A 15,410-nucleotide genomic window follows, 5' to 3' on the forward strand; every position below is an offset into this window, starting at 1 on the left:
TCAGCGCGATGCGGATGATGCGCGATGTTAGTTTTAATATATTGTCTTGGAAAATTATGATAATATATTAGAGAAAGACACTGGCATTCTACTACCCTTCCTGCTTGGCTCGTTTTTACGTCGGGAGTACGCACGTACGTCACGCACCCGACTTATCCGTGTTATACTAGATCTATGGATGTCAAACTTGAATTTCTATAATCTGTGATAGAACTCAAAACAGGTAAAACTCAGATCCGTGAAGTCGGACTTATAAGAAAAAAATTGATTGTTTTTACCCAAAAAAAAAACCTTTGTTTGACACAAACACTTACGACTTGGCTGTACGGTTTATTGCCTTTTCCCTACGGGAAAGAATAAAGAAATGAAAAAAAAATAGTTTGACATTGACATTAGTCAAACAATCGAAAAACGAAAACGAAACGAAAACGAAATTTGATTTATTTGTGTCTGGCTCTTGTGATTTAGATTTATATTTTCAAAGCAAAGCATTTCATTTAATATTCATACCATAACTGTGCATTTAATATCAAACTATTCAGTGCATCAAAATGGGGGACAAATCTACACCATTACTAGCCGTTCTACAACTACTAAGGAAATATAATTTGAAGGCACGTATTCATGCATTTGACCAAAATTGCTAACTATAAACATGTTTTTTTCTCAAAAATATAATATAAAAATACCTTTGTTTAGGGCACTGAGGATATCTTGAGGAAAGAAGCGAATTTAGGCGATGTCGAGTACGAAAATCTAGATTTGCCCGAGGTTGAACTCGCAAATATTCTTACTGCTCATCATACCGAAAGTGACCCTTATAGCTACGAGTTCGCTTATGACAGCCTCAAAAAATTCGTGGAGAATTCTTTAGACGTATATAAGGTAAATTGAATTAGGTTTCACGATGCATGTTCTCTTGTGGGCTGTGGGGCGACCAGCAGCAGTAATCTAAAGTAAACTCACTATCGGACGTCGTCTGGATATCTTGTCTCGTCGTCGTCTCGTGTAGACACCGAAAGGGCTGTGGATTTTCATCATATTCCTAACAAGTTAGCCTGCGTCTATCTTGGATTGCATCATGACTTACCATCAGGTGAGATTGTAGTCAAGGGCTAACTTGTAAAGAATGAGAAAAAAAAGCCAAGAACCAATGAGTTAAACACCTTACGTCTTAGAAACACAGCATTAAGTTGATTCTGACATCTTGTCATGTTTATAAGACAAATATTAATATTAAGTTTCAACATGTTTTTTTATGTTCCAGTATGAGTTGTCTACTCTGCTTTATCCAGTGTTTGTTCACATGTATCTAATACTAATTTTGTATGATCACAATGAGCATGCAATAAAGATTTTAGAAAAATTTGGACCAGAACAAGATGAGTACTATCAAGATGACTTGAAACGGTTATGTGCTGTTAAAAATAAAGATCAAGTTAAGGGCAATGAACTTGCCGAAATATACAGGTGAATTGAAAAAAGATTTGCTATATTAACTAACTGCTGAATTCAGCTTAAATTGTCAGGTCCTGATTGCCCAGTGACAAGCTCAAAAGCATTGTTTCATCAAGGTCAAGGACTGAGTGGTTGAATATTATATATTGGATAGAAGCAGGCGTTACTTTGCAGAAGTTCATCATGAATATATAATAAATCATTTATTTCGCTATCATCTGCGAAAAGCTGACAAAATACTCTCTATGTACAGTTCACCCTGAAACCGGAGCATCTTCATGAGATGTTACCTCTACAACTGGCAATTGCAATCTAATTGCACCTATTTATGTCGAATATTATATTGTTTGTTGAGCTCGTGAGAAATCATTGACCCTTAAATATAAATCAGTTGTTATTTCTAACATAATACATTTAATCATTCTCAATTTTAAAATTACAGTTCCAACAAATTTCAAGTTCAGCTTTCAAGAGATGCTTCTACCCAATTAAAAAGATACCTGCATGAACAGAAAAGTTCACCAATCATTATAAATATAATTAAAAATCATATACAAATTGATGTGTGCGACGGACCTGGTAGAAGTCATGCCCAAGTGAAGTCAACTCTAGGGGGACTTCTAGGAGAAGCGTCTCGCAATGGTAATTCTCCATATTCTTCAAAAAAATTGTTGCTATTTAAAATGTTGCTTACTTATCAATCACTATATTATATACCCAAAAAACCAAATCAAAGATAACACCAAAAATAATGCAAATATATATGTTTTTTTGGTGTTAGGTGTATCTTTAAAGTAATGTAAAATTTTAAATTTGTATTTGTTCATTATACAAACAATAAAAATAATAGTTAATTATACAAATTTTAACAAAAATATGCTCTTGTTCCATAAGCAGCTAAATAGTATATATTACCACCCTACTCAGTGTGTAGATTTTTTTTTTACTGAACTACTGTTGGTAAACTACCAACAAACAAATTAGAAATGATGATAGAAAATGCATGTCATTTCATAACTTACTCATATTTGTTATAAATTATGTATTGTTTGTTTCATAAAAAGTTATTTAAAATATATATTATATATAATTATAATTATTATGAGGAGTGAAATGACTAGTGATTTGTACCCTCATTTTCAATTGGTTTGTTGGTAAACAGTAAAACTCACTGTGTAGGGCTGTAGTATAAATAGATAAACTGAACCATCTGAAACAAAGTAATAACGATAATAACTATGAAATACTGTTAGATTTGAGATTCCTTTCATGACTTGATAATCTGCTTAATATAATGAAAATTAATTCTTTAGTTAAATATATATAATTTTTGGGTGATCTCATATTCCCATTGTCATGATGATATTCATTTTCCTCTATTTGAATAATTCCACAGAGAACCGTACCAAAGTTTATTATGGACTTTTGAAAGAGCCTGATTTACAAATTTTACCTGCACAAATAGAAGATGAAGAAGAAGCTGAAGAAACTCCAGACAAACCCAAAAAGAAGAAGGCAAAGAAAGATAACATTTTTATGAAGAAGCCAAAATCAGACCCAAATGCACCTCCAAATGACAGAATCCCTCTACCTGATCTGTAAGTTCTTCTTCTTCTTCTTCTTTTTTCTTGGGCCACTACCACTTGGGTTGGCCGTTGTGCGTATCTGATCTTGGCCACTAGGGTTGGCCGTTGTGCGTATCTGATCCGTAAGTTGTTATATCGGCAATAATAACCCTAAAATAGTTTAAATAACTAGCAGATGCCCTCAATTCTGTGTGAAATGCAGTTTTTATAATTCCAGCGGAAACCATGTATACCATGTATATGTATGTAGTAGTTTTTGAAGTGTGAATTAATAGCAAACATACACACCTACACAAATTTTTTCCGTTGTATTATTAGTGGGATTTAAATTAAAAATAAAAACATTTTTAGTCAAGGTTACTACATGGTTGATTAATCTATACTAACATTGTAAAGCTCAAGAGTGTTTGTTTGCTTAAATGCGCTAATCTCAGGAACTATTGATCCGATTAAAAAATTCTTTTATTGTCAGATAGCGGATTTATCGAGGAATGCTATCTGTATTATCCTCGTATTCCTAGTGGAACGGGAATACGCGTGGCTAGTTTTTCAATAATAATATGCTTGGAGGACATTTCAATCAGCCACCTTTACAGGTCCCAAGTGTTTTATTGGCTGACTTCACACACATAGAGAAATGGAAAAATTCTCAGGTATGCAGGTTTCCTCACGATATTTTCTTCACTGTTTGAGACACGTGATATTTAATTTCTTAAAATGCACATAACTGAAATGTTTGAGGTGCATGCCCCGGACCGGACTCGAACCTACACTGATGCTGTTTTTTTTTAATATTATCCAGGAAGGAGAATGACAAAGTAGAAAAAGGCAAAGCGTTAAGAGAGGCAGCGAAACGTGTACAACTGGGTCCAGAGTGTTTGCCCTCCATCTGCTTCTACACTCTCTTGAACAGCGGCCACACCGCGATATGCGCCGACATCTGTGACGACTCCACACTGTTAGCTGTGGGCTTCAACAACTCTACCATTAAGGTAAGCCTTTTCTTTTTTTTTTTAGGGTAGGTTGCTGGGCGACCGTTTTTTTTTAATGTTTTCTAAAAATTAAACCTAGCTATAATGAACTCTGTCACAAAAAGCTCTATTTACTATACTAAAGTCATGTCAAAATGAAGGTAGAAAATGCATGTCATTTCATAACTTATTTATTGTAAATTATGTTTTTTTTTTTTTTATAAACCTTTTTCATTTTCATTAAATTTATTTTCATTATTTTAGGAATAAGTTAATTATCATTGTTATAGGGTGTAAAATAACTAGTGTAGTGTAGAAATACCCTCATTTTCATTTTGTTTGTTGGTAGAGAGTGCACATCCAATATGACTTTAGTAGAGATTTATTGACATAATACTGATTTTGTATGCCTTGGATGCTGTAAACACTTACTTGCTGCCTCACTTGGCCCTCAAATAATAATGATGAATACTCACATTGGAAACAAAAATTCTTATAGCTTACTGTACAAAATAAAAACATTTATTGTGAATTGTGAATCTATAAAAAAAATTACTGTGAATACATTTTGAAGACAAAATTCTAAAAAAATTCAAAATTATTATTATTATTAGTGTGTGTATCAATTTTAAAGTTCTTGACATAACTCAATCACACAAAGAGTTTAATGTAATTTTTTTAGAATGTTATTAGAAGCATATATTGCACTCCATTGCTTAATAATTAACATATTTTTATCAGGTATGGACTTTGACAACTGTAAGACTGCGAGGCATGAAGTCTGCTGACAAATTGCAGGATATTGACAGAGAAGCTGGTAAAATTTACATTATTTTTTTTATTCATTATAATTTTCGTTAAATATAGCATGTCTAAGATAGCCAAGAGATAATGATGTAATTTTTCAACATTTTTCTCTCTCTTACATGCCAAATATGTATTTTGTTGTGTTAGAATGAAAGATATTGATATATGTATAGACAAAAGTAACTTGACGAATCTCTTAGTATATATTATTAGACCTATATAAGCAACTTCATGGTAATCAAAAAACATTGCTTATTTACTCCATGTATGAGTTCATAACAATAATATGCAATTGTGTAATATACATTTCAGAACATATTTACGAGTGTTGTGTTATTTTCAAGCAAGGTTATTTAAAAAACCTAATAAAGTTATTTACCATGATCACAGGGGCCTTGTATACAAATTTTTGAGTCACACACTCCTTTTAGTTAGTCATTCCACCACTACATACTTCATCTAGCGCTCTGACTCTACTTTGGTGAATGCTTCTCATTATAGAGCATAATCATAAAATTAAATAATTTGTCCAAAATGCCTTTTCGGATAATTTTTTTATTTTGGTACTCCTGGAGTTATGTTTATGTTGTTTTCTTTTGGTTTTAAAATTGGTTAGCAAAAGTATTGTGTTTTAAACGGTCAAACTGGTTTTAGTTTTAGCACGACTAACAAATTATGGAATTATTATCCGCCAACCCGCATGGCGTGGTGTGTGCAAGCTGTATATCTCCTCTCCTTTAAGGGTTTCCCTACAGTGAAAGAATTTTTCAAATCAGTTCAGTTGTTTCAGAGCCTATTAAATTTAAACAAATCTTTCCTTTATAATATTAAGTAAAGATGATGTAAATTGTTAAAATGTATTTTTGTACTTAAGGTGATGTCCTTGTGAGAATGATGGAAGAGAAAGACAGAGAAACATGCCGCACCCTGTTTGGACACTCGGGCCCCGTCTATAAGGTGTCATTTGACCCTTTCAAGACCATGCTGTTATCTTGCTCAGAGGATTCCACCAGTAACACATTTTTTTTTTAATTTACACACAGTAAAAGCTCCTTATTCGCGCTTTGTTTGGACACTCGGGTCTTGTCTATAAGGTGTCATTTGACCCTTTCAAGACCATGACGTTGTCTTGCTGGGAGGATTCCACCAGTAACACATTTTTTTTAATTTACGTACTTTTTAGTGTATCATCATAGATGACTAACAGACTGAACAGACGGAACTGATTGAGCCTGCAATAGCCAGATGTACTTCATTTTATAAAGTTTGTCTACCATACTATGGTGGTTACCTAGAGTACCTACCCATTATGGCGTTTGGACCGTGGTGGCTTTGGAAGATATAGTAGATTGTTATACAAGGGGCTAAAAAGACCCATTATATACGAGGTATTTTTATATACCTCGTATATAATGCGAGACTCACTACGATTGCGAGAAAATAAAATAGTTTAGTACGATATTCAATGATTTATTTTAATTGAAAATTAAATGTACAAAGTCTACAATTTTGGATGTTAAGGGAGATGCTTTTACCCGGTAACATAATTTCCGACTACTGTGAAGATGAATAATGAGTATGTGAGGTAAACCTGGGAGATAATAGTTTAAAAAACTCCTTTTGTAAGTGAATCCATTCGTTGTTGTTTTCTCCACTTTACCTAGGTAGGTATTTAAGTAAATGCGTCTCGACTTTGATGGTAACAGATTGAAAATTTCATCCATCTCCAAATTAGGATCACCATTCTCATTAGATGAAGACAACAATAACAATTAATGTTGAAAAATATGTAAGTTACGGTCACAAATTTACAATGAATTTTTAAAAAAAATGAGTGGTAATATGACAGTGTTTTTGAGCAAGAGTAGTGAAAAGTATATTATTATACCCGCAGTCCGGCTGTGGTCGCTCCAGTGCTGGACTTGCATAGTGGTATACCGCGGACACGTGTGGCCGGTTTGGGACACGCGCTGGTCGCCACACGGCCACTACTTCGCGTCGGGCGGCCACGACCGCATCGCGCGCCTGTGGGCCACCGACCACCACCAGCCGCTGCGCATCTTCGCAGGACATCTCTCAGACATCGATGTAAGTATCCGTGATCACATGTGGCCGACGCGGGATGTGCGCTGGTCGCCACACGGCCACTACTTCGCGTCGGGTGGCCACGACCACATCACGCGCCTGTGGATCACCAACAGCCGGTGCGCATCTTTGCGGGACATCTCTCAGACATCGATGTAAGTATCCGTGAGCACTTGTGGCCGGTGTTGGACACGCACTGGTCACTACACGACCACTACTTCGCGTCAGGTGGCCACGACCACATCGCGCGCCTGTGAATCACCAACAGCCGGTGCGCATCTTGGCGGGACATAAATCAGACATCGATGTAAGTATTCATGAGTATGTCTGGAATTGGTGGTGAAACACATCCAACTTCCCGTTGGTCGCCCCCATGTCGCGGAGATCGGGCTAAGCCAGTCCAGTTATTATAAAACAAGCCTGCCATCTAGAATTTTAGATCTGTAAATGAGATTCTTTATTTTTCTTCAAAATTACTTCTTTATTAGGAAAGAAGTCTAGCCCTGTTGGGGACCTTAAAAATGAAATGAATAAACAATTTATTTTATTGCTATTTCAGTGCATTCAATTTCATCCTAATTCGAACTACATCGCCACGGGTTCCAGCGACCGCACCGTTCGCCTGTGGGACTGTTTGACTGGCACCCAAGTTCGAATCATGACTGGCCACAGGGTAAATATACGAGTACTAACTTCCCTTCCTTCTTTGTTTGCCACAGAAATAGAATATAAATGCTTGAATCAGCTTCCGCCGTAAGTAGGAGTAAAAGAAATTATAAAGATTGTAACTATTGTCAATCATAACATGTATTTTTTAAAAGAGCAACTTATTAGTTTATTGCCGGCTCTTCTCAGAAGAACATATGTTAAAAAGTAACAGCTTTATATCAAATGTTGTGTGTGCTTTAATCTACCTTACTTTTCATCTATGATTGTAGAAATCAGATGTCGCAAAAAATATTTTCATCTAGGTATACTAAAGCCAAACTCGATGTGGCATGTTTATCAACAAACAAATTAAAAATGGTGGTATAAATAGCCAGTCATTAATTTACACCTAATAATAATTTAAATTAATAACAATAAGTGTGGTCAATAAGCATTTAACAATTAGATATACCTAATTAGTTATTATATAATTTATTTAATTTTTTTTTTCATCATTTATTTCATTTTCTAAATAATTTTATAAAAACGTACACAGTTTTAAATGGATTTGGTATGAAACGACAAACATTTTCTACCATCATTTTTAATTTGTTTGTTGATAAACATTTCACAATAAGTTTGACCTCAGACATTATTTTAAACAGTAAGTGTTACATTCCAGTCGACACCTTTTACTCTTGCATTCTCTGCGTGCGGACGGTGGCTGGCATCGGGCGGCGGCGCCGGGGAAATACAAATATGGGACCTGTCCAGCGGACTGCCGAGCGCTGCGATACCGCCCGCCAGCAACTCGCCAATACACGCCTTAGCTTTCAGTCGAGACGGCACCATCTTAGCATCAGGTTATTTAGTTTCTTTGTGTTTAATACCTATAAAAAAACTATTGAGAATATATATATTGCGATATAGAATCGCCTTCTCTCGGTTTTAAGGTTCATTAGTCCACAAGGAACCCAAAAAGTTTCGTCTTGTCCGTCCGTCCGCGGTTCAGCGCAGAGACTATTACTACTAGAAAGCTGAGAATGGACATGAATATGCACATTGAAAATGTGAACAAAGTCGTAAAATAAAATCTTGAAAAATATTTTTTTAGGGTACCTCCCCAACATGTAAAGTGGGGATGAATTTTTTTTTACTCGTTTCCAACAAGAAGAATCCAACAAAATACTCAAAAAAATCGAAGATCCAACAAAGTACTCAAAAAAATCTTTGGCCTTACAATGGATCACCAATCAGTTGTCTGACGACTTCTCTGTCTACGACATTCTGATAATAAGTTAATTCTGAATGTTATTCATTAGAATATATAATATACCTATCCAAAGAATATAAAATTCTTGTGTATAACAATATACAAATTCTCAGAATTGGGGTTGATGTACTTATTTATGAGTATGTAAAATTATTAAATAAAGTAACTCTTTTTTGTACATCAACACAACAGGCAGCAAGAATTTTAGCTGCAATCACGCCTGATGCAGCCTATGGTGGAACGCGCTTCCCTAGAACATGCCTATTCACTCTCTTGAACTGACTTGAAGATACCCATATTAGTATATTCAGATCACACAGATATTGACATCTTTGCAGTGAAAGAGGAAACTAAACCGCTTAGTACGCGTCCGAGGAATTTCGATGACGTAGCGGTGCAAATGCGATGCCTAGCAGTCCTGTGGTTGATTTGATAGAAGAAATGTTGTAATGCTAGGGAAAGTTGACAGAAATCTAAAGCAATATTTAACATGATAATGCAATGAAAACATATTTTTTTAGGTTCATTGGATTCCACAATAAAACTGTGGGATTTTGCCATTATTTCTGATGAAAATATAAATGAAGAGAATGGAAATGCTGCACCTACTCAAAAGGAAGATAAATTTTTGCTACGCTCTTATGCTACAAAGAATTCACCCATAAAAAGTTTACATTTTACACGGCGCAATCTTCTGTTAGCCGTGGGATCATATGATGGGAGTGTATGAAACTTCATTAGGTAATATAGGTAACATTATTAATATTATAATTAAATAAACGACATTTTATTTCTAATAATTGTTTTTTATTTATTATGATTGTATTTGTAGAAAATAAGATCTTTCTGAAGTAATAAATTGTATAATTAAATTAATTATAGACTCATTGCTTCTTGCAACTTGGGCTTTCATGGCCTGTTTAAAGTCCTCCTTGACACCCTTATCAGCTCCTCGAGTTCCTATTCTTCTTTGTCCGAGATGCTGTTGAGAATTTGGCAAAATATCCAATGCAATGGTTTTCCCTTGTTCATTCCAAATAAAACTCAGTTCTTCTAAAATATCAATATGAATTATATATGCTGGAAATAGATGATAATGAAAAACACCTTTTTTCCTTATAGCATCCATGATATTGATAAATACTGATTCTTCCTGTGGCCAGCCAAGTTGCATCAGCACTAACATATGTCCAAAGGTTAAATCAGAATTGTTTCCAGCTTTCAATAAGATTCTTATCAGTAGAGTACAAAAGCAGTGCATAATTGCAACCTTGGTTATTGGAAGAAAATGTAAGTGTCTATGTTTACCACCAACTATCAGGTCAGGTTCTAAAACTCCCTCAACAGAGGGCAATAAAGGCAATGCTGCTAACATATTTTCAATACAGCCCAAGTAATTTTGCTGAAAAAAGTTTATAGACACTCTGGATATAATATTTGTCAAATCATTTGATACAGAAGTATTGACCTCACTGTATCTGCCTTTATAAAGAGCCAACTCATCAGAAAATCCCTCTAACCAGGGCTTAATCTGTAACTGTGAAGTTAACTTTATAAATTCCCTTGTTATAACTTCATTGCAGTGCAGCAATTCCCAACAATTAGCAGCAGCTTGAAACTGATGAGCTGATACACCGGTTACTTCAATATCTCCTTTTTTATGTTTGGAGACGGGCAGATCAGGATCTGACAATGCCTCTACTAAAGTATGATTACCTCTTAGGGTCTTTTGTTCATACAGAGATCGTAAGAAGAACACAACACCACAATACAGCAGTTGACGACAATCCTCTGAGCTTCTCAACATCAGTAGCTTTTGATAATATGACTCTTTGTTTAAGCTATTGCCATAATTGACTAGATAAGAATCCCAACCTAACTGTCTGCCTAATAAATCAAGTACTCCATAAAGCCTTTGCCAAGGGTCAGTTATATCATGTTCAGTTTCATCATAAACATATGAGTTGTAGAAATCTATTGCCTTTACAACCAATCGCTGAAGCAATCTCGGTGACTCGAGAGAATGAAGGAGAGGCAACGTTTCCACAACCAGTAGCCGCGCATATCTGTTGTCATAAAAAAACTTTTCAGTATTTATAAGAGTTTTAACCAAACTATCCACTCCTAACTGAGGAAACTTCTTCAATAACAAAACTAATAATCGACAATGCTCCATAGTATCATCACTGTTCTCCACGCTCGTTTTAAGTATCGTTAGTTGAATATCAGGGCATATATTATCGAACATTTGACTTAAAAAACTGGGCTCATTCGATTTCAATGCATTAGCGATTGCAGATATTTCCAACAAAAGATCTGGTAAATGTTGTCTCGACGACATGAGTGAACTGAAACATTCTGCAGCTTCGTGAACATTTCCGGATTGTTTTTCCATTAAATAAGCTTCAAATTGAATTTTGAAATTGGATGGAAATAATGTTTTTGCTGTCAACATCCAAGCTTTTGCTGAATAAATATTGTGTTTGTGTGCTTCTTTAGCTCTCGATATAAGGTAATCTTCATCATCTTCTGTAATGGCTTTATCAATTGCAGGCATTTTAACGAAAAATCACACATTTATTGAAAAATGTACAATTATGCAAGAAATATAAGAGGAAAATTAGTTTAGGAAGTTTAGAAAATATTCTGTTTATAAAGAAAGAAATTTTCTGCTGTCAAAGTTGTCATCAAGGAATGGTTGTCAATTTGTCATTGTCATTGTCAAACAGTATTTTTATTATTTTTCTTTATTCTTCCCCGTAGGGCAAAGGCAAAGGTATTGCTATCTTTACGACGACAAGATAGCGGCGTTTGGTTAATTCTTGGTGTTAATCGTAAATCTATGATATTATCGTGTGCAGGCCTGAGACAGATTTTAGTACCACCCGCTTCCACTTTGGCTCTGAACGCTAGTGTCGCAACTCTTCTGTCATTGGTCGAAACGAACAGCCAATCAGTGAGCCATATTTTGTTTGTTAAATAAAGCTGTCAAAATTTCAAAAACAAAGATGTCGTTCAGTTCACTGCGTTATTTGAAGTGCATTGGGTTATTTAGTTTTCTCCTCGGTTTTTGCTTTGAGTCGAGATCCTGAATAATCTACTTGGCTCCTTGCTACCAGTGACTGTTTCTGTGAGAAACTCAACGTATTATCATGTCTCAAGTGAGAAAGTGTTGTGTTGTTGCTTGCAATGCTACCAGCGAGACTCATCGTCTTTTTTACTTGCCAAAGAACGATAAATTACGAGAATTGTGGTTGACTTTCTTGATTCCTGTGAATGTAAAGCTCAGTGGTTTGTCGAAGGCACAATTAGTGACTAAACAAGTATGCCAAAAGCACTTCGACAGACATCAGTTTGACAATAGGGGCAACCGGCTTGCGCATGGTTATCCATGCTTGTTTACTGAAGATGAAATACTTTACGGAGTTCCTTTGAGCACATTAGGTAAGTTAATTTCATGTCATAAGTGTTAAAAACTGAGTAACCTGTGGTGTAGAGGTTATATGTTACACAGTTAGAAGACATATGTTACACAGTTTTCTATCGTTTGAAAGTCCCTACTAACTCAGAATGACTGACATTATTCTCGATTTTTCCGATCGATATGGTTATATGGAGATAACATCTTAAATTGCTATGATGGTATATACACGCGTACAGTTAATGTAAAATTAATTATCCGGAAAGCGCAGTGTTGGTCGACCCCCCACTAGGTGGACCGAAGACATCAAGCGGGTTGCAGGGAGCCGCTGGATGCTGGCTGCTCGAGACCGTTTTGTTTGGAAGTCCATGCAAGAGGCCTATGTCCAGCAGTGGACGTCCATCGGCTGACAATGATGATGAATGATGAAAGCTAAAAGTTTGGCACCCCATGTTCCTACCGTAGGTAGGTTTTGTAGACAATTATGAAGTTTGTCAGTCTGTCTATGTCGCTTTCAAGAATTGTTGTCCCTTGTTGCCAGCCAGCCATTTGATGCCAAATCCCTTGAAAAACAGTGTTATGACACATATTAATAGCATGTATTTTTTTCTAGCTGAACATGACTTGAGGGATCATAATTATGCTTTACAACCAACCAACTTGGAAGATACAACCGTTTTCACTGAAAGTACCATTGTTATTGGTAAGTACTAAATTATTTGTGCTGGACTCAAAAACCATTTCTTTGCTAACACTTATAATTATGTGTATTAATGAGATTTATATTATCTTACTTTCAGCTAAAGACTCCATGAAAGATCATGACTATGCTTTGAGTTATCAAATCGAAGGGTCTGTCGACCTTGCAGAAGGGACATCAACTAATGTGAAAACTGACGGTATATTAAAAAATATCTATGAATGTGCATGATGCTTAACAAAATATTATAAATGGTGCTTGATAATACCAAGTGAATAGATGTTGTTTATATGGATTTTGGATTTATTTGAACTTTTTATTAGCACTGAAGTGTGTAGATTTCATTTCAATGTGATGATCTTCATAAGGCTACTAATTTATCATTATATACTGAATGTTTTAAAATAGGTTTTGTCTTCTTTACATTCTCAACTTTGTTTTAGGTAAATGTAATCCTACTGTATCAGAAATGCAAACACATGAAACATTGGAAATTCTTGACAACCAGCCTGTATCAATATTAGGAACTGTATCAACAGGTAATATATATTTTACTGGATATAATATTATATTTGTTTCAAAAATAGATAGTTACATTATCAGGAAATATCATGATAGAAGGTCACACAGCACAGTGGGTAGTGACCCTGCTTCCTGCGTCCAAGGTTTAATTTCCATAACTGAGAAATATTTTTGTGATGAGCATAGGTATATTTAGTGTCTGGGTGAATTTATGTACTTAGTATATTATAACTTTAAGATAAAATCAGCTATTTTAGTACCCATAATGCAGGTACCCATATGCTTACTTTGGGGCTAGATAGAGCTGTGTTTATTTTTTGTTTTTGTACATCAATAGTTTTTTCAGCGCACGCCATGTAAACGCGCCAATCCCTAATTTTTTTGAAAATATAGCCTATAGCCTTCCTCGATAAATGGGCTATCTATCACTGAAACTATTTTTCAAATCAGACCAGTGTGTGAAGTCTGCCAATCCACATTGGGCCAGCGTGGTGGGCATACGAACCCCTCTCATTCTTAGAGGAGACAGCTTTAGTGTTTTCAAAATTTTATTATATAGCTGTTTAAAACAAAAGATAGTAACATTTTTATCATAGAAAACAAGTAGTTTTATCATCCTACCTTTGGTGATTTAGAGCTTTCACTCACAATGGTACTCCAACTCAATAAATAAATTATTTCTTGTGTGTTATGTACTTTTACCATTTTGCTATTTTCAGATTTGAAACACAGTGGGCAGCAAATTAAAAGTAAAGGAACACCAAGGAAATATCTTGTTAAAGGAAGAGGTACAGTATTATTTATATAGCACACATTTTTACTGTATTATTTTAAACACAGAGATAAAACTATTGACACAGGAGTAGGTGTAAGGAAGGAACCTCTTGAAGACCCACTAATAATAATGGAATTTGCATTGTAGTTTATTTTTTATATGTTTTTGTGTGCAATAAAGCATTATAAATAAATAAAACAAACCCATAGAAACAGATAAAGCTAGTGATCTCTAACAACAATATAACAGGGGAAACAGGAGACAGAAGCACTTCATAGAAAGTGTTTTTTAAAGTTAGAAGGGTCAGAGGTTCCTCACGTAGGTGTAGTCATGGGTGTCTGCTTGTTTCTATTGCATATATTAACTAAATAATATTATTATTCTTTTACAGTGAACCTGACAACAACAACAAAGTGTAGGTGTTTTATAAAAAGAATGAAAGAAATGTCTATCAAAGAAAACAAGAAGCAAAAGCCATTTTCCGAAAGATTAGATACTGCTACATCACTAAGTAATAGCCAATTGTTTGTTAAAAATTTTTGCAACATTACTCATCAACTCATCAAGCACAAGATTTTATTCTTATGCAGTTGAAACTGGCAGGTAAAAAGAAGAAAGCAATGCGATACACCACAAATGAAAAGCTTTTATCATTATCACTAATGAAGGAAAGCCCTAAAGGATATAGGCTATTACAAAAGATATTTAACTTGCCTACTAAAAGAACTCTAAACCGCCTTGCTGAAAACATAACATTTGATGTGGGCATAAATGATAATATTTTTAAAATATTAAAAAACAAAGCTCAAAAATGGACCACAAAGAAAAAATTGTGTTCAATCCTGTTTGATGAAGTAGCTCTCACGCCTCATCTCACATATGTTGAGTCACAAGATGAAATAAGGGGCTTTAAGGACTTTGGGAATAACAGAGAATTTAAATTTTGTGATCATGCTCTGGTATTCATGTTAAGAGGAGTCTGCTCAAAGTGGAGACAACCTATTTCATTTTATTTTTGTGAGGGTACTACTGCAGCTGTTACAGTTGTACAGATTTTGAAAGAAGTGGTCACAAGAGTATGTGAGTCAAGCTTGATACCTGTGGCTGTTGTGTGTGACCAAGGTTCTACATTTCGAACAGCTATAAATATATTAAAGAGAGAAA

The 15,410-nt window shown here is 35.0% G+C and overlaps 3 protein-coding genes across 4 annotated transcripts; 2 read left to right on the forward strand and 1 right to left on the reverse strand.

Moving 5' to 3' along the window:
- The first annotated feature begins 382 nt into the window (after positions 1-382).
- Positions 383-9,628, forward strand: LOC112049721 (transcription initiation factor TFIID subunit 5). Of its 2 annotated transcripts, XM_024087729.2 has the most exons (12): positions 384-614; positions 700-885; positions 1,268-1,470; positions 1,901-2,100; positions 2,855-3,056; positions 3,847-4,036; positions 4,757-4,832; positions 5,697-5,834; positions 6,717-6,910; positions 7,467-7,580; positions 8,238-8,418; positions 9,350-9,628. In XM_024087729.2, the coding sequence occupies exons 1-12, from the start codon at positions 552-554 to the stop codon at positions 9,556-9,558; spliced, it is 1,956 nt and encodes a 651-aa protein (XP_023943497.1). In that variant the 5' UTR covers positions 384-551; the 3' UTR covers positions 9,559-9,628. The 2 variants fall into 2 exon arrangements, with proteins under 2 accessions (XP_052746733.1, XP_023943497.1); XM_052890773.1 differs by lacking the exon at positions 5,697-5,834 and having other exon boundaries at positions 383-614.
- LOC112049722 (integrator complex subunit 10) lies at positions 9,614-11,537 on the reverse strand. The gene has a single exon (XM_024087732.2). The coding sequence runs from the start codon at positions 11,383-11,385 to the stop codon at positions 9,643-9,645; it is 1,743 nt and encodes a 580-aa protein (XP_023943500.1). The 5' UTR covers positions 11,386-11,537; the 3' UTR covers positions 9,614-9,642.
- A 140-nt stretch (positions 11,538-11,677) lies between these two features.
- On the forward strand, positions 11,678-14,989 carry LOC112049743 (uncharacterized). The gene is made up of 6 exons (XM_024087756.2): positions 11,678-12,272; positions 12,863-12,952; positions 13,050-13,148; positions 13,393-13,488; positions 14,191-14,259; positions 14,638-14,989. Exons 1-6 carry the CDS (start codon positions 11,981-11,983, stop codon positions 14,838-14,840), a joined length of 849 nt encoding a protein of 282 aa, XP_023943524.1. The 5' UTR covers positions 11,678-11,980; the 3' UTR covers positions 14,841-14,989.
- The last annotated feature ends 421 nt before the right edge of the window (positions 14,990-15,410 follow it).

This window comes from Bicyclus anynana, chromosome 3 (assembly GCF_947172395.1).
Source record: "Bicyclus anynana chromosome 3, ilBicAnyn1.1, whole genome shotgun sequence".
NCBI classification, from domain to species: domain Eukaryota; kingdom Metazoa; phylum Arthropoda; class Insecta; order Lepidoptera; family Nymphalidae; genus Bicyclus; species Bicyclus anynana.

What these genes read in the sequence shown, in the direction of transcription:
- LOC112049743 (XM_024087756.2), top strand. Translation starts at nt 11,981, where the DNA reads ATGTCTCAAGTGAGAAAGTGTTGTGTTGTTGCTTGCAATGCTACCAGC. An exon ending in TGAAAGTACCATTGTTATTG is followed by an intron (nt 12,953 to 13,049) that starts GTAAGTACTAAA and finishes TCTTACTTTCAG; the next exon opens with CTAAAGACTCCATGAAAGAT. An exon ending in AACTAATGTGAAAACTGACG is followed by an intron (nt 13,149 to 13,392) that starts GTATATTAAAAA and finishes ACTTTGTTTTAG; the next exon opens with GTAAATGTAATCCTACTGTA.
- LOC112049722 (XM_024087732.2), bottom strand. Translation starts at nt 11,385, where the DNA reads ATGCCTGCAATTGATAAAGCCATTACAGAAGATGATGAAGATTACCTT.
- LOC112049721 (XM_024087729.2), top strand. Translation starts at nt 552, where the DNA reads ATGGGGGACAAATCTACACCATTACTAGCCGTTCTACAACTACTAAGG. An exon ending in TCAACAACTCTACCATTAAG is followed by an intron (nt 4,037 to 4,756) that starts GTAAGCCTTTTC and finishes TATTTTTATCAG; the next exon opens with GTATGGACTTTGACAACTGT. An exon ending in GGATATTGACAGAGAAGCTG is followed by an intron (nt 4,833 to 5,696) that starts GTAAAATTTACA and finishes TTTGTACTTAAG; the next exon opens with GTGATGTCCTTGTGAGAATG.